The sequence below is a fragment of the Mauremys reevesii genome, linkage group 1 (assembly GCF_016161935.1).
Source record: "Mauremys reevesii isolate NIE-2019 linkage group 1, ASM1616193v1, whole genome shotgun sequence".
In the NCBI taxonomy this organism is placed as follows: domain Eukaryota; kingdom Metazoa; phylum Chordata; order Testudines; family Geoemydidae; genus Mauremys; species Mauremys reevesii.
This window is the reverse complement of record NC_052623.1, coordinates 165,174,932-165,200,362: the sequence shown is the minus strand read 5'-3', so window position 1 is coordinate 165,200,362 and position 25,431 is coordinate 165,174,932. Positions and strand designations below refer to the sequence as shown.

Below are 25,431 nucleotides of genomic sequence, written 5' to 3'. Positions count from 1 at the left end.
TGCAACAGGAAAAGTTTGGGCACCTCTGGTGTAATATTTATAACGCTGTTTCCACCCCACCCCCGGCGTATTTGAGCGAATATTCTATAACACATTGGGCGAGAGTCTCAGCTGGTGTACAATGGCGGAGCTCCATTAACTTCAATGGAATTACAACAATTTATGCAAATTGAGGCTCTGGTCCACTGTCTAAAGGCTGATAATTTAGGGCCAAATTTTCCTCTGTTACAACAATATAACTCCCTTAAACTCACTGGGGTAGGAATAGTATGACTGAAATACTATGACAGAAAAAGGCCCACCTTGGGTTTTTGTTTTGTTTTGTTTTTGTTAAATCCTTCTGGGGTGATTATATCAGGGGTTCTCAAACTGGGGGTAGGGACCCCTCAGGGGGTCGCAAGGTTATTACATGGGGGGTCATGAGCTGACAGTCTCAACCCCAAGCCCCGCTTTGTATCCAGCATTTATAATGATGTTAAATATATTAAAAAGTGTTTTTAATTTATAAGGGGGGGTCGCACTCAGAGGCTTGCTATGTGAAAGGGGTCACTAGTACAAAAGTTTGGGAACCACTGGATTATAGGAAGATTTAAGAAACATGTTGCGTGGGGTAAGGAGATTCATCTTGTAACATGATGATACTCTGCCACCTAGAAAAAATGTAGTGGTGATCTCTAAATAATGTGTGTGGAAATGATTTCTAAACTTGCTAAATTTTCCTAAATAGTGATTCTTTTCCCCACATGAACTATAATGGTAACCACCTTTGTCAGGAAGTTACAAAGTGATATATATATTACTGATCAGGCTCCACTGTTGTATGGTATAGCCCTTGCTATATAAATGCAGGACTTTTTCTCTGTAGATATGGTGGGTTTTTTGGGAATAGACTAGTTCCAATGAGAGAGAGAGAAAAAAAACAACCAAGAATTGTGTAGCTCAGCTATATTGATACAGAAATGTGGGGGATTTAGTTTTTCTTAAGAGTATCCCCATCACCACTGATGTAAAGGGCCTAATTCTTGGCTGTCATGACAGCCTCCAAAAGATGGAGTATTCTTTGAACTGCAGCCAATTTCATTGTCACACCCTGCATTCTGAAACAGAAGTATTGCTTTATACTGTTCTCACTGTGTCTGTTGTACATTTCTCTATAACATACACTTCTAATGCAGTTACTTAAATAGAAAATGAAAATCAGTGGAAAGCTCCTGCGCTTTTTGTTTGGGGTTGATACTTAAAACACTGAATTTCATTCATAATAGTATAGAAAGACTAGCAGTGTTGGCATGCTTCTCTCTGGGGAATCTTTCATAGATGAGCATTTTCCTCAGTCTTACTTCATAATGCGTGAGTGAAATACAATACACAATAGATTGATAGGTCTGTTAAAAGCAGCCTTTGTCAGAAACTCCCGTATGTGTGTCCTGCTTCTTTAAGCCTTATTAAGCCCTAGCAGATATTCAATGTGAATTTACAGTGAGTAGGACAAATGCTCCTTGGCATAAATAGCTGCAGGTCTATATACGTGTGCCCTGATGGGACATGAGTGCTAGCTGAATTGCTACTCCACAAAAGGGCACCTGCTGAAATAAAATACAGTTAGAGGGCAAAAAAAAGAGACTAATTTTGTGTGGTTATTCTTAGCAGCAACAAGGAGGAAAGACCACTTACAGATATAAATTTGTTATATATGTTGTAAATAAAAATAGAAGAGAGTACTTCATTTCACTCATAAGCCCTAGGGACAGTTGACTAACTAGTGAAAACTAAGAATTTTTCCAAACTGAAGATTGTGTATTCTAGAGTTTGCTGAACATAGTACTCAGACGCTATGTAATTTGGTTGACTAACTGGCAGCCATGTATCCAAACATTGCTGAACCTTTAAAAAAATCCATTTGTTTGGTTCTAAAGGGCAGGTGGGGTTTTTTTAATAAACCAATTGGCTTATTTCTCATGTATCAGAGGGGTAGCCGTGTTAGTCTGGATCTGTAAAAGCAACAAAGAATCCTGTGGCACCTTATAGACTAACAGACGTTTTGCAGCATGAGCTTTCGTGGGTGAATACCCACTTCTTCGGATGATTACCTAACAATTGCCACCTGAGATTGCTCCACTTTTTTCCACATTGGCATTCAGGACTATGTATAAAAATAAACAATAAAGGTAGACAATAGCGGGAAGGCAGTGAGGAGGCTTAAAACAATGCTTGCTGAACTGTGCTGTGGATTTTCTCTCCAAAATATCCTTCTAAGTAACCAACCCGAAATCATGTAGCTTGTGTGTAATATGTTCTACGTGTTGATCAGCACTGAGTTTGTACGTACAGTACAGTTATCTAAGTAGGGCACACCAGTATGTGAATTTATTCATATTAGCTAACCAACCAGAAGCCAGGTTTTGTGAGGGTACCATTGTTTCATAGAGTATATGTTGTTCAAATCCGCTGGAACTAATTCTAATATCAACCCATATCTATTGCTGAACCAGACCCAGTGTTTTCATTCCTTCCCCTGGCCAGCTATAAATTAATATCAGATTCTTCCAACTTCACCGCAGCTGGTACATAACTTGATTTTACCTGGAATCAGACAGGTAGCTCTTAATAAGGCAGAATCAAATAGTAGCCAACTGTATGAAGGCAAGTGTTTAACATCTCAATTTTAAATCTGAATATATGGTTCTCCTAGAGTGTATCTGTATTAGCCTCTGGGCAGGTAGGTGGTTTAGGTGGGACTTTGATCATCTTGCCCTTCTCTCATTTCTCAAGAGTATCCATAGATACCAGCAGCAAAGGATGTGGAGATGGGAGCTTTTTAGTAACTGGAAGTCCAATGGGCAGATTTTCCAACAGTTCTGCTACCCATTTCCGATATAGCTAAATATCACCAACTAGTGAGGGCAGTTTCTTTTTGTGGCAGGATACCCTGCAACGTGCCTGCTGAGAAGTCAGTACTCCTATCAAAACTGAGGAAACCTGAGAGTAAAGACTTTTTGTTTATATCAATGAGAGTTTATGGCCGAAATTTTTCAAATCTGAATATCTAAAGTTAGGTACCTAACTCTGTAGTTAGGCACCTAAATAGTCGGGCTGATTTTCAGAGGTGCTGAACATTGAAGTCCTATGCATAAATAAAGCCTAACACTTTTTGCCTGTGTATGTCAATTCCCTGTGCATCAGTGGAAAGACATGACCAGTTTTCTTTTAATCTTAAAAAGAACAGAATAAAATTTGCATGTCTGTGTTCGAACAATGCGCTTAAATGTACCCCAACTCAGACCCTGAAAAGAGAGATTTAGGACATGTATTTATCTTCATAGTTTGGATGCCCATTGGCTAGAATGTCTTCTCAGCCAAGCCATTTTGATGCTTACAAGATTAGAGAGAAATAGGGAGCATGTGGGTGAGTGGATGTCTCCCTCCCAGTGAAGAAATTTGCTGCAGGCTTTACATTTACAAATTCATTGCATGTTTATATTTAACTTGCAATACAGAGTCTTCATATATATCTATGGTAAAGCCATAGGGTTTAATTTAATTTGCATATAAATATTTAAAATTGAAAATGTTTTTTCTTATCATACCTTGAGGTATATTTTTCTAGGGAAAAAGCAACATGATCTTTAAAATTGACTGGTCATCAGCAATCCCTCAGAGTTCAAGGATGATTGTCTTCCATAAAATGATAGCCATTTATTGCTGATGGATCTGCAGGTGGCTAATGAGACCGATTCAGGATTCACCGATCTTATCACAATTGGGGCAGACATTTCCCAATGTATCTGGATTGTTGAGTTGGGCTGTGGTGCATTCTTTCCTCCTTTCCCGTTTCTCCATTTCCTGTTGACTCCGTTGGCTCTCAATACTTTTCCATCTGATGGGTCAAGGGCTTGGGTTTCCCATGAGCTTATGTCAATATTGCACTTCTTCATGCTGGCTTTGAGAGTATCTTTGCAGCACTTTCTTTTGCCTGTCCATTGGCCATGAATCAGTTGTGAGAACATGACCTGCTTCGGGAGTCAATTTTCTGGCATTCGAAGAACATGAGCTGCCCAATGAAGTTGGTGGTGGATGATCATAGCTTCAATGCTGAAGGTTTTGACTTGGGACAGAATGCTGATGTTGGTGCATCGGTCATCCCACTTGATTCAGAAAATCTTGCTGAGGCACCATTGATGTTATCATTCAAGAACCTTGAGGTGTCTACTGTATATGACCCAGATTTCAGCACCGTACAAGAAAGCAGGGATAATTGCCTGGTACACAAGAAGCTTGGTTTGATTCTTGATGTCATGATCTTTGAAGACATGTTTTCTCAAGTGTCCAAAAGCTGAACTGGCACATGGAAGGCAGTGTTGAATTTCCTCATCAATGTCAGCTTTCTGTGACAGCTGCTGAGGTAAAGGAAGTGGTCAGCGTTCTCCAGGGTCTCTTTATTGATCTGAATTATGGAAGGAGGATGCTGGTGATTCAGAGCCTTTTGGTGGAATACTTTCATTTTCTTGGTGTTGAGTGTGAGGCCAAGTTGGTTGTAGGCCTCAGAGAAAGTGTCAACTATTTTTTTTAAGATCTTCCAAGTAGGTTCACAGGGCACAATCATCTGTATTATACAATTCAATGACTGATTTAGTGATAGTCTTTGTCTTGGATCGGAGGTGAATGAGATTGAAGAGCTTGCCCTCCATTCTGTATTGGATGTCAAGTCCGGAGGGGAGCTGTCAGTGTGAGAAGGAGAGTGACAGTAAAGAAGATAGAGAAAGGAGTTGGAGCAATGACACAGCCTTGCTTAACTCCTGTTTTAACTAGGAAGGGACAGAGCAAGTGGGTGCTCAGAATTGACTGGTCCAGCTGAATGAAATACTGGTTCATGCCTATTCTCTCTGAAACTTAAGATCTTCTGTTTGTCATATAGTTTAGAACTTGCATTGCTATCATCCTTTTAATCTTGAAGGATAACTGACGATGGGTTCTCTCCTCCTGAACTGAGGATGAATTAGACTTATTTGGTGACTCCATCAATTTACCATCTGCTAACCCATAAAGGACAATGAACTTTTCTTTTTCCTTTCTTCATCATATAGGGCATTACAGGGAATCTTCTAGTCACTTGGGATGCAGAATTCCCTGTTTTTGGCATGACTGCCATGTGTTTTTCCTTTTTAGACATTAAATAAAAACAGAATTGTACAGAAGTAACTGTAGGCCCAATCTGGAAAAATAAGTCTGGCAAAATTTTGGCTCCACAACAGCAAAGGGAAGGGATCCCTTCTCTAGCAGCCTAAATCTTCCTGAGGACAAACTGACAGCATGATTTTTATAATGAAGCTTATGGCAAATATGCCAGGCATCTCACTGAGTGAAACCTTGAAGAATTGTAAAGAAGCCTTGGAGATGCTCTGGTTTTAGAGGTCAGCTATAGGAGAGAGGAACCATATGACCCACAGACTATCTTCCACCCCTCAAAAATTATGTTAGTGGAGAAGAGTGTTCCAAGGACATTCTATTGAAGGGCAAGGAGCTCCTCCCCACCCAACAATGACTGAAGTAAGGAGTTCCTCCCAAACACCATGGAGAGAGAAGGGATTAAATACTCCGTGGCAAAGGAAGATGCCTCTCTACCTGCCATTTTTGTAAGGTGTTTATTTAGGTAAGCAGGGCTGGTTTTGGTTTTTGTAGCGCGTAGCCTGGAATAACTCCCACATTCTTTGTGGCTCCTGGTGTGGGGGTGGAGGCAGGGGCATAGAAATGTACAAAATGTATAGAATGTGGGAGCTAATTTCTATAGGTTCTTCTCTAAGCAGCTCTGCAATGCACCTCAGCAGAGCTTCTGTTAGAAATGAGGGTTTCTATGTCAGGTCAACCTCTTTCCTGGATAGTCCTCACTGTCACTGAACCAGCATCCACTGGCTTCTGGACCTTGGCTGATTCCAAAAGCTATAGCTATATTGTTCTGGGATGGGGCCTGTTTAAAGAAACTGGATGTGGGTTTGCCTGATGGCTTGAAACAAACAAGAAAATATATATTTACACACACAAAACATGATCTGCAATTAGGAAACCTAGTGACTGAGCGTTGCTATGCAGAATGTTAGCATTTTGTGAGAGAAAGCAACTGACCATCCTTATCGCAGAGTTAATATGAATGCTCCTAGGTACAGGGAGATGACACAATTATTGATTTAAAGAGTTAGGTACAGGGGGGGAAACAGATTTCTGTAAGGAAGACTAGAGAAAATATATAATGGTATGATTAAGCGCCATGAGTCTAGAGGGGTTTATAACTCATTCAGAGGGAAGACTTCCAAAGCAGAACACAAATCAGCTAAGGACAGAGATCTAATGCACATTCCAAAATGAATTATATTTTCCAATGATAAAAATAAAGTAGTGTGGCATGTATTATATCTATTCAGTCAGTGCAGATTCCTTTGTTTATTTCTTAAAATATCACAAAACAAACATAGTATTTAATCCATCATAGAACAGTCCCATATCTAATCTTTGTAAATCTGATGCCATATGGGCTGTGCAAATATTTTTTTAAAAAGTAATGCTATGATAAGCCAAACAGGAAATTGAAGGTTGCTGATGATGAAACTGATATCCAACTGGTAATCGGAGTAGTGAAGTCACTAAACCTTTCCTGCTCTATAAATTTTATTTCCTGGGTCTTGTTTTGTGTTTTCATAAGATTTGTTGGATAAGCTGCTCTAGTCCTTTTAATCAGAATCATCATCATCATCTTAATTAGTTACCATAAAATAAATAAGATGTTAAAAGTGCAATCTAGGAGTAGAAAAATAGTGTATGCGTGTACTGTAGTGTCAGCATTTACTTACAAACTCTGCCTGTTTGTTCAGATAACCTCCCTCCTCATAAAGGAGACTGTTAAGCAGTGACTGTTCTTTACCAGGACTGCTTAGTAACCATCATGCATTGCCTCACTGGAAGCTTTTTATTGGCCTGGTCCACTTCATTAGAACTGAATAATCATTTTACCAAAATAATCTTGGGGATAAGGGAAGGGAAAGACTCAGGGTAATATTCAAATTAGATGAATTTCACCCCTGTGCAGTGGGCTAGCACAAGTCTTATGCACTGCTTAAATCCTTTTAATTCTTCAAAGTGGAGATTAGGTGGGATTTATGTGTTTCATAAGCCTGGTGGTGGCCTTTCAAACAATGCTAAATGCCAAACGCACTGGCTGCCTACTATGATCGCCACACCTTTGAATCCCAAATTTAGCTTGTTTATGTTGTCATAGAACAGCAATCTTTGAAATCTGAGCCAGATCCTTAGTTGGTGTAACTCTGCTGTGTTGGCTGCAATGGGGTGACACTTATTTACCCCAACCAAGTAACTGCACCTCATCTTTAAAAAAAATGCTCAGGTGATTCCCTGAGCACTGTGCAGATTTTTTTGATTTTTTTAAAAACCAATAAGGCAATTTTAAAAAGTTAAAGTTGGAGTGAATGGAAGGAAGTCAATGGGGACTATTCATGTGTTTCAATTTAAGTATGTAAGTGCTTTGATAGGTCAGGGCCTAAGAATCTTGCAATGAAAGTCTACCAAATAAACCCCCCCAGAAAACTGTTGACACAATTGCTGAAAGACTTTATCATTGTTTGAAACATTTCTGTCTTCCCAAGGTATTTGATAGTGTGCAGTGAACACAGGAAGTAGTACTATAAGGCTCTGAGGGCCTGATCCAGTGCCCACTAAAATTGATAGGAGTCTTTCCATTAGCTTCAGTGAACTATATCAGGACCTTATTCAGAACACTTAAAATAGGACAATTCTGATTGAGGGAGCTTTAAAAAAAATGTTGAGGGAGATTTTAACTATCTCATTGAAACCTATGGGAAAAGCCTCCATAGAAGAGTGAGATGCCTTTAAAAGGAGAGAAGAATCATACTCAGAGCTCTGGGGAGAAATAGGACCTCACTTACATGCATGCAACTCAACTGAAGTCAGCAGAATTGCATCCACTTACATCAGGTCTAAATTTGGTCCTGGTGTTTGAAATATCTTCTGAATAAGACCTTGGCACTCACTTTTTTATTCTTCTAGTATATACAGATATTGCTGTTCTTTAAAAGAACATCTATTTAAAAACAAAAGTGAGATAACTTCAGACTTTTTCATGCTTCACCAAACAATTCTTATGCACTATTTGTATAATGCCCTATACTATGCATATCAGTTTAATAAAGCAGAGATTTACAGAGCTCCCAAGTTATGCCTGTGTTTGTCAGTGTTGTACAATAGATGCCTGGTTTACCTTTCAAAGAGGAGTGGGTAAGTATAGAAGAATATCAATGGGCTTACATACCATTCACTACCCCTCACTCAGCATGACATTTCTGGGGGGGGGGGGTCCAGGCTTGTGAGGCACCTTGCTACCAGCTGCAACCTCGCCTGCACCTGTCAGGGGTCAGCTACCCAACTCCACCACCCAGAGACAACACAAGCACTCTTCACGAGGCCTATGCAGGCCCGGCTGTGTCTCTACAGGTTAGCGATAGGCACACTTCAGGCTTCGAGCCCTTGAAGTGTCTCCCTGGAGTGTCCAGCCCCTATTCCTCTGGACACTCACAGCAGTCACAGATTCACAGCTTCCAAAGAGGCATCAGACTCCAGCTTACCAGTTCCACCTCTGATTACCACTTTGCGTGTCATGCAGCACTGAGCTATGTTTATAGTGCAAACAAGTAGAAGTTTATTTAACATAGAGATTCAAGTGATAGCAAATGGAATTATTGGAAACAAATGGTTATGTATGAAATAAAAACATAACACGCCTGACCTAACTAGATACTTTCATGTCTCATAGAGCAATGTTCACCCAAAGTCCTTTCAGCGTTTTACAGCCAGACTTGGCTGTGATCTTTCATTCATGAGACAAGTCATACTGTCAGCTTGCCTCCTTGGTCAAAGATCCCAGATACCTGTTTGCACTCCCAGATATATCAGAACACTCCATTGTCCTTATCCACAACCTGTATACTCCAGTCTTGTAGATTTTGCAATCTCTTAATCAGCATCTGGCTCAATAAACAAACAGGCATACACTGTAAGGCATTCAATACACAACTACCAGACTGGGAGATAAGTCTTTTACCTTTTGCTTGAAAGGGACCTATCCAAGACATGTCACCACCTGAATAGCTGTCCATAAGAACATAATTTTTAGTATAGATACAGCTCCTTAAATATTACCTGTACATACATGTTGCAGTGATTAGGATGACCAGTGGGTTACTGGTTCTTGGCAGGCTCACATTTCTCCCCTGACCTCAGTGAATTATTATGCAAATATACAACCTAGGGGATCCCTGTAAAACCCTATCCATTCCCTGTGCTCTCTGCCAGTTGGCACCAAAGAGATTCCTGGGTCTCACCCTCCCAAAATCCAGAATTCATCCAAATCATAGCTTGTCACTCCAGAATCACAGCCAAGACCTGGTGTTGCCATTTAAGTCAAATCAGTTCCCCAGGAGTACAGGATGTTGAGGGGGCATGGCATCAGGCAATGTTCATGCAATGTCTAAGGTCTCCTCATTCGTATGTGAGGCCATTCCTCAGCTTGCACTTAGTCATGTTGTCACCAGTCTTTGCCACCCCAGCTCTTCCTTGATTTACTGTACACCAATATTTTCATTCAAGGTTTGTGTCTGGGTGGAGTTGTTCTGAAGGAGACAAGTTCTCCAGATCATCAGTATTTTTCACCATTTTGTTACACTGTAGCCTTTCACACTGGTATTTTGAGGTAGGGAATTTTCAGAAGCAAATCTCTTCCTGGGCTTCTGCCTCTTAGGTGATAGTATGTGTCGACACCGTGCCTGTCTCAGATCAACGCAGCGGTGCTGGAACATTTTTAGTAGGGGGGGTGCTGAAAGCCAGCCCCTTTACCGCTGTCCGTGTACCGCGTCCCCAGCTGAGGCTGGGAGCCAGGCTGTCTCCAGGAGCGGGGTGGTAAACCAGACAGGGGCAAGGCGGCTGAGGCCGCGTGTGGGGCCCAGGAGTGGAGATCTGGGAACAGGGGGCCGGCGCGGGGTGGGCCTGGGAGCACAGGCCAGAGAGTGGGGGCAGTGGACAGTACCTGGGCCCCAGGGGAGGAGTTGGGGAATGGAGTGTAGGTGGAGGGCCAGGAGCAGGGCCTAGGTGCAAGAAGCCCCCGCCCCCAGGTTTTATGCACGGAGCAGTGGTTGGGGAGCAGGGCCAGGCCTCGGGACCCAAGCCAGGGAGTGAAGCCTCGGGTGAGGGGCCAACAGCCCCGCCTAAAACCTGGGGGTGCTGCAGCTACTTCCTCTGCCTATGATCCCACACCTGGTTTTGCCTCTTCTTTCTGCTGAAGGCATACTGCCTCACTGATGATGGTGCAATCCCTGTGACATAGTATAGAAGACAGCATGGGAGTCAGTTTCAAAGTCCCAGTGGTGATACTATAGGTTTGATTAAGTTCAGTATCATTTTTGTGTGCATGGCTCGAGCATAACCACGCTGGGGCACAGTAGTCTGCAACTGAGTAACACAAGGCAAGACAGGTTGCTCTGAGTGTTTTGGGGTCAGCTCCCCATTTTGCACTGGCCAATGTCTGGAGTACCTAATTTCATGAGTTCACTTTCTTTTTCAAGTTCTTAATATGCTCTTTGTATTTTAGTGTTCAGTCGAATGCGACCCCAAGCTACATTGGATGTGGATATTGCTCAAGGGATTGTATAGTATTCTATACTAACATGCAAGTCTAAACTTATTTTCAGGCACTGTAACTAGTTTATTTGGGCATAAGCTTTCATGGGCTAAAACTCACTTCATCAGATTTTAGTCCATGAAAGCTTATGCCCAAATAAATATGTTTGTCTCTAATGTGCCACAAGGACTCCTCGTTCTTTTTGCTGGTACAGACTAACACGGCTGCCGCTCTGAAACCTGTAACTAGTTTGTGTATCAAATACCAGATTTCTAGTATGTCTTAACTCAAGAGTTAGCCAGGACCCCAACCTTCTTTCTGTCCACACAGAAAAACTTCTTACCCAGGATTTAGCCCAGGTTATCAGGCACAATATAGCATATAGGCTTGCGTTTAGCTTTCTCTTCAGCTGCAGCTGGCAACCTGCCTGCTTTTCAGTGAGAATGATGCTAAATCAAGCTCCACTGCTGTTAGTCCTCCAATGCTGTCCCACAATTCCACCTGGGCTATATACTATCCTCTCAACCTCCTCTCTTTGTCCCCATTGAAAGTCACCTACTGGCTCAACGTTTTAGCCCCATGTTTGCCTGCACCATGTCTGCTCCACTTCTACAGCATTTGAACAGAGATGCCATCCAAGAAAGTGTACTGTTGTTTGCAGACCAAATTCCTAAATCACATTCTCATTAAAAGTCCTTGCTGCCAAATGCTTCAGAACAGTCTGTATTAATGAGTTGCTCCATTTAGCGGTAATTTACATGAAGTATTGTTCTCATGTGCTTGCCAAAAACAGCAGCTCCATGCTGGATATGAGAGAGAACACCTTGTGAATGAATTCATGGAACAACCCAGTTTAATGCATTTGCTAAAAAACATGGGATATTCCATTAAAAATCCATTCCAGCACAGGAGCTAGTACATCACCAGTGTGTGTGGAGTCACATGGGTCTAGCAACGAAGATGTTTTACCCATAGTAGGCTAGCCCAGAGTAACTCTGCAGTCAAAACATAACCTGCAAGTGCTAGGTTCTTGTGTCTTCCTTGCTTGGTCATAAATGTTATTTTATGTCATGAGGTGTTAAAAAAGCCAGTCAGAGAAGGAAATAAATGTCATGTTTGTTTGCATATGCCAACAGCAACTTGATTGTAACAAAACCCTATTTGCTGGATGTTTTTTAAGTGCCAACTTGTGAACTTTTTCTTTCTGAATTCCTATAGCCTTTCCTTTCTCTATGCGAAAAAGAATGTATTGGAAGCATACACAGAAGAAATCTGAAGCATTTCCTTCTTCAATGTGATAGGAGAAAATAGAACAGGTCCTGCATGCTCATGAAGTCAAAAGGCCTGATTCTCTACTACCTTGCATCTTGTGTAATCAGTTACACTTGTGCTAGGTGAGTGTAAAACGCTATCAAGGGTGTAAGTGAGTGAGTGGAGAATTCTGATTTGGTAGCATTTACACCCAGTTTGCATAGGAGCAACGACTACACAAGGTGCAAGCCAGTGCAGCATCAGGCCCGTACTTTTTTTTTTCTTCACTCTGTTCTGCTTTAATCTCCTCTCCCTAGTCATGTTTCATAGGAGAGCTCTTTCATTATGTGGCACTGGTGCTGCATGCAAGATGAGATAATACAGGAGTCTAGCCAAACTTATTTTCAGATACTGTAACTAATTTGGGTATCAAACATCCAATCTTTAGTTTCCAGGCTGCTCTGGCCCCTGAGGAAAGGAGTATTTGGGCTCTTGTCCTTCTCTGTTCTTAATTGTATTAGTGCTTTATGTTTTTTGTGGCAGGTATTGGAAACTCATGGTGACAATATCATAAGACATGTTAACCATAACCAGTCATCAACATGTTTTGTATCAACAAATGGAATCTTTGGGAGCATTTCATGACCTCTTGGATCTTTACAGCCTTTTCCCATCGCAATAATAAATACCGCTTCTCATGTTCAGAACATGTTACAAATACTGAGCTGAATCATATATACCTTACTGATACAAGTAGTCCAGTTGAAGCCAATGGGACTACTCATTTGAATAAAGCAAGCAGGAAGGGAGGAGTTATTGTCTAATTACATGGTTTTTCTGGCTGTTTTCATGTTTATGGAGTAGCCTTGCTAATGTCTTTTTCCCTTAACTGTCTGCCACCTTTGTCCTGCCCTGATGGTCTAATCCCGGGGCCACCACTCTGACTCTACTGCTGTGGTCCTTACAATGCTTGCACAGCATTGTTGTTGCTACTTTTATGTTGTTTTTTTTTGCTTTCTATGGACTTTTCCTCACAAAAAAAGTTAGTTTTTGTTAGAAACCAAACCTGAGGAGTCGTATTAATATTATGTTAATTATGGCTTTGCAGTCAACATAGACAGGGACAGCAGCTCCCGCAGGTTTACCCACAACCGTCAGCCAATATGTTCAACGTGATAGTCCTTGTCTAAATTGATTGCAAAGTCATGTTTAACATCATGTTAGTTAATACAACTTCTCAAGTTGTGTTCTGCCATGCCCTGATTTTCTAGTGATGACGAGCCCTAAGGGCAAAATCCATCTCTGTGCAAGTAAATTTCTCCCTAATAATCTCCTGTGAAATCCTGCTGGCTCTTTTCTTAAGACTCAGTAAAGCTTGTACAATTATTTACTTTCACATTCATCCAGCCACTAACTGATTGCACCTGCTTGCTTGCCATTCACTCATGTACATGCATGCCCACCTTCTCCCTCCTGTAATGTACAAAAATCCAAGGATGTCTGACATGGACATTTCTTTAAATACACGAAAACCATCCAGGAAATCCATGACTAATATCTAGCTTTATTTATCATTTGGTTGAGATGAATGACATCTTAAAAGGTCATACCATATACAATAGCTGTTATAGGCATAGGATAATTATTTTCTGAGCTTCTTTATTCATGACTCTTTGCCCTTTTTTCTGGATTGACAAGTGACAGCTTCACATTCTGGACCTTTTAATATGTATTTACAGTAGTCTAAGAAATTTGTCCTTAATCAAAGGAGCCATGACTTCCCAACACTCCTTTAGAATATTACTGAGTAACTCATTACAATGCTAATAGCTTCTGTCAGGCGTTATTGATCCTGATGTCAACTATTCTCAGAATAATAAATACAGCTGATTTTTACTTTATCTGTGGAGCATGCTGGGGGATCACTATTCAAGTGGAATAATCAGAAGTGCTTGAGTGGAATAATCAGCATCCAATATGTGAATAAAAAATGAATAAGGACAGATTTCCAGATGCATGAACATTATTTATTGTTGTGGGCAAAGTAGTAAGCAATATGGGAACAAAGCAAACAGAATTAAATGGTGAAGTAAATAGCATTTTTACTAAATGATTTTTGACAAACTTCAGCTTGTTGTCAGCAGTTAAGAGGGTCAATAGGGAAAAATAATTAGAGCAGATATTAAACTATTTTAATCCAAGAGAGGATCATGCTTATTAGGCTGATGGCATGACTGTGACCTTGCTACTGTTCCCATCCTGGACTATGAGAATTAACTAATGGACAAATCTTGGTCTCATTCCATTTCAATGGGACTAATTTTTAACCCCAAATATCTCTCTCCATAGACAGATTTCCCTTGTTGTAGATGGAACTGTACAAGAGGCCCACAGATACACCAAAGGAGACATGAGGGAAAGGCATCTTTTCAAGCAAGACTCCTCCCTATTAGCAGGAATGTTTCAGACTAAGGGTGAAATCCTGCCCCCATTGAAGTCTATCACAAAACTCCTATTGACTTCAATAGTTTCAGGATTTCTCCTTAAGGGTCAGGTTGAACTAAATGGGTTAGAGAGAAAATCTGTCTTGGTGCGTTTTATATCACCCTTCAGGAGCATTTAAGATATCTAGTGGACTTCATGGAGTTTTCTACTATTCTCCCCTCCCTGGAAAAAGGAAGGACATGATCAGGAGTTATTAGTTTGGAACACTTCTTTTGAGTAGATAATGAAGCATTATACAGTAAGGGCCATACGGTCTAATGTGTCAGGGCAATTTTGTGATGCCCTTCTAGCTCAGAGGGGTCCTATTGCCAGCATAGAGGAATCCTCAGTTAACAGATTCGCCATAGTGGCTACCATGCCACACCCTGCCTTAGACTGGCACAGAGGGGATGGCTAAGCTCTAGCCGAAGTCCGAATGTCTACAGAGCTGTTTTTAGCACGGTAGCCTGAGCCCGAATCTGTAGACCCGGGCTCTAAGACTTACTGCTCCAGGTTTTAAAATGCAACTTGGACATACCATATGATATGGCCAAGGCTCTCCATAGCCCTTAGCGCCCATGGCAGCCAATGAAAGTCTGCCCTGCTTTGTGCCTGGAGGCCAGACAGTCACATAGAGATGCACACATTGAAGGATTGCAAGAGTGGCTTATAGTCCTCTTTGCATCTTTCCTGTCTTGCACAGTGTGCTCCTTGAACAGTCTCCAGGATTTAACCCAGTGGATTCAGTCTCTGTGTCACTCACCCATTGTACTGTCATCTTCTACCGCTGTCCCTTGCTATGCTTTGTCTGGTTACGGTATTTACAAACCTGATATTCTTGCTCATCTTCCTGCATTAATATAAAGAAAGAGATGGCAGAAAAATTGAAGAGCAGGAGAGGAAAGAAGAGAGGGAAAGAAGGTGGGGAGAGACATAGGAACATAGGAAATTCATAAGAAGGAGCGTAATGGGAAGAGAACAAAGATATAGAGGAAAGGAGACATTATGCAACAGGCAAGGGAAAGAGAACTTGAGAAAAGAGGGCGATTAACAAATAGACTTGCCAAAATTTCTTAACATTCTGAGAGAAACTCTCTTATAATCAGATACACCCATTTCATATATGAAATAGTTCTATTGGTCACTTATTTGATTTAAATGTCTGCGTGTTATATTTGTCGCTGTTACAAAATAATTTTTGTCAGATTAATATACATAATAGGACTATGAATCTAGTAACACATCCAGATATCATCACGCACCTAATAAGTTTCTATCTGTTATAATACCTGAGATTACGATGTGAAAAATGCAAATTGATGATGTAATGTGTGATATTTTTCAAGATTGACACTAATGCTTTTCTTGTGACCATTGCCAATAAATCCGGAGTGGAACTATTTGCATTCCTGCAAAAGGACTTTGGCAACAGCTGTGAGGGTACAGACAAGAAACACGATGTGGTGTATGCCAGTTTGTGTTTCTGCAGCCTACCTGAATTCTTCTCAAATTGCATGATGTAACTCATTTGTACATAATTTATTATCTCAATTTATTTAACCCAACATGATGCTTATGTAGTAAGGCCTTTTATCTAGCAAACAGTTAAGCATGTGAGTAAATTTACACTTGTGAGTAATCTCATTGGGCTACATTGTAAAGTTAGTTAGTTATGTGTTTGTAAGATCAAGGCCAAAGTGATTTGGGATTAGTCAGGATAAAAATACCACCCAAATGTAAGATAGCATTATAATTTATCAGATACTATTGCTAAACAGAAAATATCATATGCCCAATTTTGACCTACCTTAAAACCTTAGAAGATGAGGGAGGAAATCTCCTTTTGGAATTAAAATCTCTCTTTTTGAAATGTCGATGTGCCACTGCTTCTGAATTGTGGGGAGAAAAACAATAGCCAGGCAATTGTTAATGTTAACGTGACATGAAGTCCTCACTTCCAAGCAACCATTTCAAATCTAGTCTGTTCCCTGATTCAGGAAGGTACTGAAGCACTTCCCTAACGTTAATCATGTGAACAGTTGCAGAAGTCAGTGCATGTTGTTCAGCATCTTCCTGCACTGGGGGCCTAGGTCACTAGTGTCTGAAAGTCATTACCACCTTTTTATCTATTCAGGGGTCTGGTGAATTGCCTCAGTCCAGTTCTTTATGTGCAGTTGTCTGCTTCACAAAGCTGCTGCCAGAATTTAATCACTTAAGTCTCAGCAGAAAAAGTAGTTTACAAAATTGGGTAAAATGAGATGGAGAGATTTATGCAAGAAGGCTGCTCTGCCTTCTGGCACCAAGGACCAGAAGATGTTAAATCACTCTCATTTGCTAATGCTAATGATGTGTAATTGTGTATAACAGGAATCACCACTGTGTAAGGTCTCAGGCTTCTGCAGAACCATTATCCTGTCACTGGGATGATTCAAATTTTCTGTATTTTTAATTTGACTTCTTATTGGATCTTTCAAGACTGTTACTTTGAATGTTTATTAACAATATGCCTTTCTGTACTAAATTTTAAAAATAAAAATAAATCATATTTAATGTTTATATATAGCACATATTTATAACTCCTATATCACATGGTGACAGTCCATATTTTACACTTTCATTTTAAAATGCTGTGTCGGAACTAGAATTACTTGCTGGTTTTTGTTGTGTTGGAGAAACACAGTGATCAGGCATGGCCAGTTACTCTGATTCTGCCTAATGATGTTCAGCATAATTATCTCCATTCCCTAATTTTATATGGGTGTGAGTGGTTTTGTAATTTTAAAGAGAAAATGTTCACTACAAAAATATGTAAGTAATGTCTGGGGCAAACGCATTACTAAGAAGAATCCATGAAAATGAGTCTGCTTTTGATACCAGGGAACTCATAGAATTGTCACAGCGCATCCTAGACATTTTATTTTAGCTTGGAATTGACAGAATCCATTTATATACTTTTAAAACTTCCTTAATATTCTTAATAGACATTCAAATAACAGCCTTGAAAGATCCAGTATATTTTATACTATCAATAAGAATTAAAATTAAAAATAAAGACAATTTTTCCCTCTTTATTGACTATTGTATGTGGTTAAGGCACAGGGGATCGGGGAACCTGAACTCTATTCCTGGTTTGCCAGAGATTTCCTGTGTGATTGTTGGCAATTTCACAGATTTAAAATCAGAAGGAACCATAATGATCATCTAATCCAGGGGTTTTCAAACTTCATTGCACCGCGACCCCCAACAAAAATTACTACATGATACCAGGAGGGGGGACCAAAGCCTTGAGCCCCTGTGACCCCTGCCTCCCTCCTCCCCGGGTGTGGGGACCAAAGCCAAAGCCCAAGGGCTTCAGCCCCACACAGGGGGCCTGTAACCTTAGCCCCACCACACAGGGCTGAAGCCATCGGGCTTCAGCCCCGAGCAGTGGGGCTTGGGCTTGGGCTTTGATCCCAGGCCGCAGCAAGTCTAAGCCATCCCTGGCAACCCCATTAAAATGGGGTCCCAACCCCCTGTTTGAGACCTGCTGATCTAATCTGATCTTCTACATAATACAGACCATGGAACTTTATTCAGGGATTTCTGCATGTTGCTAGTGGTTGAACTACAGGGTATATATTTTGAAAAGACATCCAGTCTTGATTTAAAGGCTCCTACTTATGGAGAATTTACCATATCCTGTGGTAATCTGTTCCCATGGTTGATTACCCTCACTATTAAAAAGTTGTCTTATTTTCAGATTGAACTTTGCTGAATTCAACTTCCATCCATTGGGTCTTGTCATGCCTTTAGTCTAGCACAGTGTTTCTCAAAGACTGATCTGTGGACTGAAGCTGGACCCTGAGATTTCCTTGATACAGTTTAGGAAGGCAGCAAGTCAGTCTCTGGTATCAAAAAGGCTGAGAAACAATGGTCTAGCAGACAAGAACCCTCTACTATCCTATTTTCTCTCCGTGTATGTCCAGATTACAGATGGGAAAATTGAGGCACTTAAGTTCACTCAGTTCATATAGTCAGGGTCTACTATACATATTATTTGATCCAAAGTTAATGGGATATTTTAATTAATACAGTGAAAGCCATTATTAAGGCATTTACCTCAATAAAGACTTTTGGTGATTTAACTAAAATCCCCCATTCATTTAACATTTTAATTCAATAGAACTATAACTTTTGACTATAGTCTGCCTGGCTTCAGGACCACACTAAACTGTATCCTATTTCACCTTGCACTGGCTTTCATTTAAAGCCTTGGATGGATTCTTAAAGGGCTACTTTGTTTGTTCCAAAGCCCTGGTCAGGATCACAGATGGAGTCTCTCCGGGGCATACAGTTCTTTAGGTAAGTACAGTGTTTTCACATACATCAGATGACAGTCCCACTACCCTGAACAGTTTACAGTTTAGGAACCTGATCCATCAGTTGGTTCTATGTGGACAGGCCCCCTGTACCCAGGTGGAGTTTGACTTCAACTGGTCTCCTTGCAGGCATAGGAGTCTGCCCATCTAGTTCCCCTTTCAGGATCAGGGCCTAGTTTAGACTCTCTGTGTTGTGAGCAATGAACAAAAATTTCAGATGTGAAGGTATAAAAAAAAATCTAAAAAAGAATCCCTACCCCTGTATTATAAGAGCTCATTACCTTAATGCTTATAATGGGGCACATGTATAAACCTTGCTAACATAAGGTTTGTACAGGTTTAACTATGAATTTATGCAACAACAAATGTCATTGATTAATTTAAAGGAGGACATTTTCTGGCGTGTATAGCGGGGGAAGGTTTACCCGAAGAAATGGCTGAAACTTCAGAGTCTGCTTACTAGTGAGGACATTGTCGCTGAGCTGAACAGAGTGCAGAATGTAAACAGTGTGGACTGCAGAGTCCCTAAAAACACCTGAACCTTGCATCCAAAGCACAGAGGCAGAAAGCTAACATATTCTCTATAAAAGGCTGTGTCCATAAAAAGTGCAAGCAAATTAGCCTTTTCCATTTCCAACAGCACGATGGACTTAGCAATAGACCATACTATTATGTTTTTTGTAATTTTGATCATTGGTGGTATGGGTGGCGTAGGAGGTACCAGATGAGTGAATACTGACCAAATGATTGGAGATGTATATTTGATTTCTCCCTTTCTCCCTGGCCTCCTAATTTTTATAGCAAGACAAAACCCAAACTAAGAAAGCGGATTGGTTCACTTTACCAGCTATTCCATAAAAAGTGGTAATTGACATTTTAATGTATGATATGTTGCATTCCTTCATAAGATGACAATAATTGAATACACATGAAATCCGGGTGCACTGTGTGACCCTGGAGTGTGCCACACACCTGGAAGCAGTGAAGTTCAATTAATGTGTCATTGGTACTAATAATGGCTACTAGTGAGAGCCTCCAGCCAGTTGCCACACTAGAGAAAACAGTAATCTTTGTATTTAGACAGATAATAATATAAAGTAAACACCAAAGATCCATTGTTTACACACAGAGCTGTTCTGGATCAACAATTAAAATCTTGTTTTCTCAGGAACTTGCTTTTTTATTAAATTGCTCAGTTTAATTTATCCATACACTGTGTTTGTCTAGCTTCATGTGGGAAAATTTACAGATACTAAAATGAAATCAGCTGAGAGCCATTAGTAGATTAAATCAAATAGCATTGAGACAAAGGTTCATGTAATAAAAAATAGGACATAAATCACACACTTGCACAGAAAAGCATAAGGTAAAATGATCTGAAGTGTCTGATTTAACCTGACAAAACCCAGGAAATTCAGAGTTAAGGGCTGAAACACCATCCTTAACTTACCTTACTTCTAAAATCAAGTTATAGAGTTTTTGGTGGTTGGTTGGCATGTTTGTTTTTGCTCATTTTGGCATAGAGACACTGATTATTTTTTCTTTCCATTTTATTCACAAAAAGAGAGGGACTTGGTTATGTATTGGAAAATAAAGGATGAAAGCGTACAAATGCTATTTACCAAAACTGAAGCAGATATGGGGAGAGAATCCTGTTTAATATATTCAGTATCTGATCTGTATGTTGCATTTGTAGTAATAGGCATCTAGAGGAAAGTTATTTTTTCTAGCAGCTGAATCTGAGAAACTAATTCAACTGCTTAACTGGCAGTTTGAGCATGCAAAAGCTAATTTCAGTTCTCTCTGGTTCCCCATCAACCAAAGCTCCATAGAAAGCTATCAAGTTATAAACATGACATCATTGGAAAAACCCACAGTGACTGAACATTTTATATTCATATCTAAGGCCATGACACTGCTTCCTGGAGCTTAGCCCTTTCATGGAAGTCCCGTCCACTGCACTAGCACTATGCATTTTCACTAGAATTAGGGCAAACCACAGAGATTGTAAATTCAGTTTTATTAAGCCCCCAAGATTCAACTTCTTATCTAAAATTATATTTGAACCTTTGGAGATCTTCAGCCTTCCTTTTCATCTGGTAGATTTTTCTCTAGAACCTATTGCCATAATATCTATCTTGTTTCTCCTAATTTAATCAGATCCTTCTCTCGTACTTTAGCTTCGCTAATCTGTTAACTAGCCTTGCTCCTTTATCTGCCCTATAAGGTCAATCAGTTCTCCAGTTGATCCTTTTAGTCAGACATGGTGATTCTCATTCTCAATTTCCCTGATGCTTTTCTTTTTCCTTTCTCTGCTCTCCTCAGCCCAGTTTAATTTCTGTTTTGCCCCCAGGATCCCTCATACTTTTGGAATCTGACTGTAAATTCCATCACAGGATCTCAGGGAGGCTAGTAGTCAGGTTTGTGAAGAGAGTAGGCACAGCAATTTTATTAACTATATAAATACCCAGCTCAGTCTGACACTGTCTCTGGTACTGGAAGTATTTGTAGTTCACATTGGACATGTGCACAGGGTTAAAGAAACTGGCATAGTCACTCCAATACAAACACTACTCCTCTGCGCAGCCCAGTACTTACTGCTGTCTTCAAATCTCTCACAACTAGTGTTTCCCTTGGAGAATTCCTAGAATGTACAAAGCTTAAAGAAGAAACAGAAGATAAAGGAGAGAGGAAAAGGAAGGAGAAAAATAGTCCTGTTCTCCTATTTTCTGGTCCTAAAGAAGAAATTAATGGCAATGCAAGAAATTTCTGCTTGTGGTTGTACTAATTAACCTGGTGGCTACCATGGGAGATACCCAAGCCCTGGAATTAATCAAGGGAATTTCATTTTCCAGGGCAGAGTTCAAGTGTCTCCTGGAGGTGGTTATTTGTGAACTGGCACTGATAAGGGCACATAAGATGTCACTGTGGGATGAACATTGTGCCTTCGATAAGGATCACTTTAAAAAATGCAGTGCTCACAAAAAGTACCAGATTGACAGCCCTAGGTACCTGAGCCCTCTGTTCTCTAGATGAGGCCAAACTTATAATAAGATCGTTCGAATCCTGGTGCCATTTTAATCCAAACCCCGTGACGTTCAGGGTCAATTTTGGTGGAGGATTTCAAATAAACAGGTCTGGTTTTATCTTTTTTACTATGTATAGAACAAGTCTAGCATGGAGACCAGCACTGAAAGCTTTGCACACAGCCCCACCAGATTGCCAGGACCTGATAGGAGCAAAGGTAGAGCAGGGTGTAGGTTGGTCTCCCTTCTGAGACTGCGAACGAGTATTACGATTTTTGTTAACTGTTTATTCAGTAAAGATTGTCATTTTTCCTTTATTTATTTAGGTTACCTTGAGATAAGCAGCAATAAACTCTATATGGGGCTGCACTTTAGAATCACTCAAAAGTAGAAGCTAGTGTAGAATGTAGCGTTTTCTAGATACAGGACACAACAGCTATGCTCTGTAATCTGCACTGGCTGCCACTTTGTCTCCACATGAAGCTAAAGGTTTTCACTAGATCCGGGCGGGGGGCAGGGCTAAATCTGAAACGGAGGCCCCAACACCCTTTTAAAAAAATCAAGGGTGCAAAAGCATTGAGGGGGGACCTTGGGGAGGAGGTGGAGGGGGTGGAGAGCAAGCCCACCCCCCATGTACTCCACATTTGCAGCTCCTGTTCCTCAAGGCTGGGCCTGATCCAGGCATTCTGACCTGGCGCATGGCGTCACAGTGCCAAACGTGATTGGGACTGTGACTCCATGTGCCAGGTCATAACACCAGTTGCTCAAATTTGGCTCTATTGTTCATCCATCATGATGGAGGGATGGCCAGGCCTCCCACTCATGTAATAGACCCGTAATAGACCCATAACCTCTGGCTGAGTTACTGAAGTCCTCAAGTCATGATTTAAAGACTTCAAGTTATAGCAAATCCATCATTTGCACTAGTTTAAACCTGCAAATGACCCATGCCTCAAGCTGCAGAGGAAGGGGAACCCCACCCCAAGGGTCTTTGCCCATCTGACCCAGGGCAAAATTCCTTCCTGACCCCAAATGTGCTGATCAGTTGGAGCCTGAATATGCAGGCAAGACACACCAGGCAGACACCTGGGAAATAATTCTCTCTAGTAACTCAGAGCCCTCCCCATCTGGTGTCCCATCACCAGTCATTGGAGATATTGGCTGATAGTAGTTGCAGATCAGCTATATGCCGTTGTAGGCAGTCCTGTCATACTCCACTCCAGTGGTGCTGGATAGTGCTGTAGCTATTTGTGTCTGGCTGCAGGAGCCTACAAGCAGTAGCCAGGCAGGGACAAGCCCCTCTCAGACAGGGATTCCTCTCCATCTACCATCAGACAGAGCTTGGCTCCTGCCCGATGAGATGCTAGAAGCAGTCAGGAGCACAGCAGTTCCTATGCTCCTAGAGTTTTTCCCACACTGCAGCCTTGTCAGGCTTAAGTTCTGGTAATTGGGATGTTTGCTCTCATTGATGTAAATAAGGTGATGCTTAGTTAAATATGCAAATTAGGGCATTACATCATTTGCATGAAAGATATCACCAGTTTTCTGAACCTTTAAGGCACTGTCTTAATGTGGTAATTTTTGCATAATTCATTCCACATCATGCACAAGATTGGACTTACACATGCTATTGATTTCATTATTAAGAGGTCATGTTGCCATCTAATGGCTGGTCAACATAGAAGATAAGAATCTACCGCTGCTACCAGCTTAACAGTAGCTTCATTAGTTCTCCCATCACAAGTCATGGGGGTTAGAACCAAGATTGTTAGCACCAAAATTAAACATCTATCCCTTCAACTTGAGGAGACACCCCATTAGCTGGTTGAAGTAGTAGGCTGTTATCCAATATGTGGACCAGCCATTACAGAGGATCTAAAACGCTTAGGCCCAGATGTTGCATATCCATAGGATGGATACACAAGTCAAAATTTCTGTATGTTTCTCAGTTCCAATTAAGGTAAGTATGTGGTTCTGGGTCAAATCATGTTGAGGCTGCTACAATTATTGTCATTCCTGCTTGGCTGTGAGACTTCTTTGATTCTCATGGGGTCAAAAAAAGAGGGTGGGATTAAAAAAAAACTGGAAAGTCATTTTCCTGGAAGGAAGCAGGCACTATGGTCTGACTTTTAAGTTCTTGATCCAAATTTAAACCCTTGAGCCGATGTTCCCTATTTATATGAACCTAAAATGCTCAGGAAATCCTTAATTTCTTCTGGTTCATCATCCTATTTTAAACCTGTTTTTCATCAGAAGTGATAAACATTTACCCAGTAGTCCTGGGATGGAATATCAGATTCACCTCCTCTTTTGGAACCCCATTGTTCTATGTCCACTGGGCGGAGTGCAAAGAGTGAAAATGGGGCCACATCAATGGTTCCAGTTGTTCTCTGGGTTCAGAGCCACTGGAGACAATTTTTTATTTCAGAAGGTGGAAAAAGCTACTGGGGGGCGGGGCTGTCCTAGATTTGATTTTGACAAATAGGGAAGAACTGGTTGAGAATTTGAAAGTGGAAGGCAACTTGGATGAAAGTGCTCATGAAACGGTAGAGTTCACAATTCTAAGGAATGGTAGGAGGGAGAACAGCACAATAAAGACAATGGATTTCAAGAAGGCAGACATTAGCAAACTCAGGGAGTTGGTAGGTAAAATCCCATGGGAAGCAAGTCTAAGGGGAAAAACAATTGAAGACAGTTGGCAGTTTTTCAAAGAGACATTATTAAGGGCACAAGAGCAAACTATCCCAGTGCGAAGGAAAAATAGACAGTATGGCAATAGACCACTCTGGCTTAACCAGGAGATCTTCAATGAGCTAAAACTCAAAAGAGAGTCATACAAAAAGTGGAAAGTCAGCCAAATTTCAAAGGATGAATATAAACAAATAACACAAGTACGTAGGGACAAAATTAGAAAAGCCAAGGCACAAAATGAGATAAACTAGCTAGGGACATAAAAGGAAACAAGAAAACATTCTACAAATACATTAGAAGCAAGAGGAAGACCAAGGACAGAGTAGGCCTGTTACTCAAAGAGGGGGGAAAGACAATAACAGAAAATGTGGAAATGGCAGAGATGCTTAATGACTTATTTGTTTCGGTTTTCACCAAGAAGTTTGGTGGCGATTGGACATCTAAATTAGTGAATGCCAGTGAAAATGAGATAGGATCTGAGTCTAAAATAGGAAAAGAACAAGGCAAAAATTATTTAGACAAGTTAGATGTCTTCAAATCACCAGGGCCTGATTAAATGCATCCTGGAATACTCAAGGAATTGACTAAGGCCATTAGCAATTATCTTTGAAAAATCATGGAAGACGGAAGACATTCAAGAAGACTGGAAAAGGGCAAATATAGCACCCATCTGGAAAAAAGGACAACCCGGGGAATTACAGACCAGTCAGCTTAACTTCTGTACCTGGAAAGATAATAGAGCAAATAATTAAGCAATCAATTTGCAAACACCTAGAAGATAATAAGGTGATAAATAAGAGTCAGCATGGATTTGTCAAGAACAAATCATGTCAAACCAACCTGGTAGCTTTCTTTGACAGCGTAACAAGCCTTGTGGATTGGGGGAAGCAGTAGATGTGGTATATCTTGGCTTTAGTAAGGCTTT

The 25,431-nt window shown here is 40.7% G+C and overlaps 1 protein-coding gene across 1 annotated transcript in view; it reads left to right on the top strand.

Moving 5' to 3' along the window:
• Positions 1 to 4,046: 4,046 nt before the first annotated feature.
• The window catches only part of LOC120407378, a 33,771-nt gene continuing 12,386 nt past the window's right edge, over positions 4,047 to 25,431 (top strand). The window contains exons 1-3 of the mRNA XM_039543015.1: positions 4,047 to 4,278; positions 10,667 to 10,722; positions 15,778 to 15,950. Coding sequence (XP_039398949.1) covers positions 4,047 to 4,278; positions 10,667 to 10,722; positions 15,778 to 15,950 — 461 coding nt within the window. The remainder of the gene's footprint in view (positions 4,279 to 10,666; positions 10,723 to 15,777; positions 15,951 to 25,431) is intronic.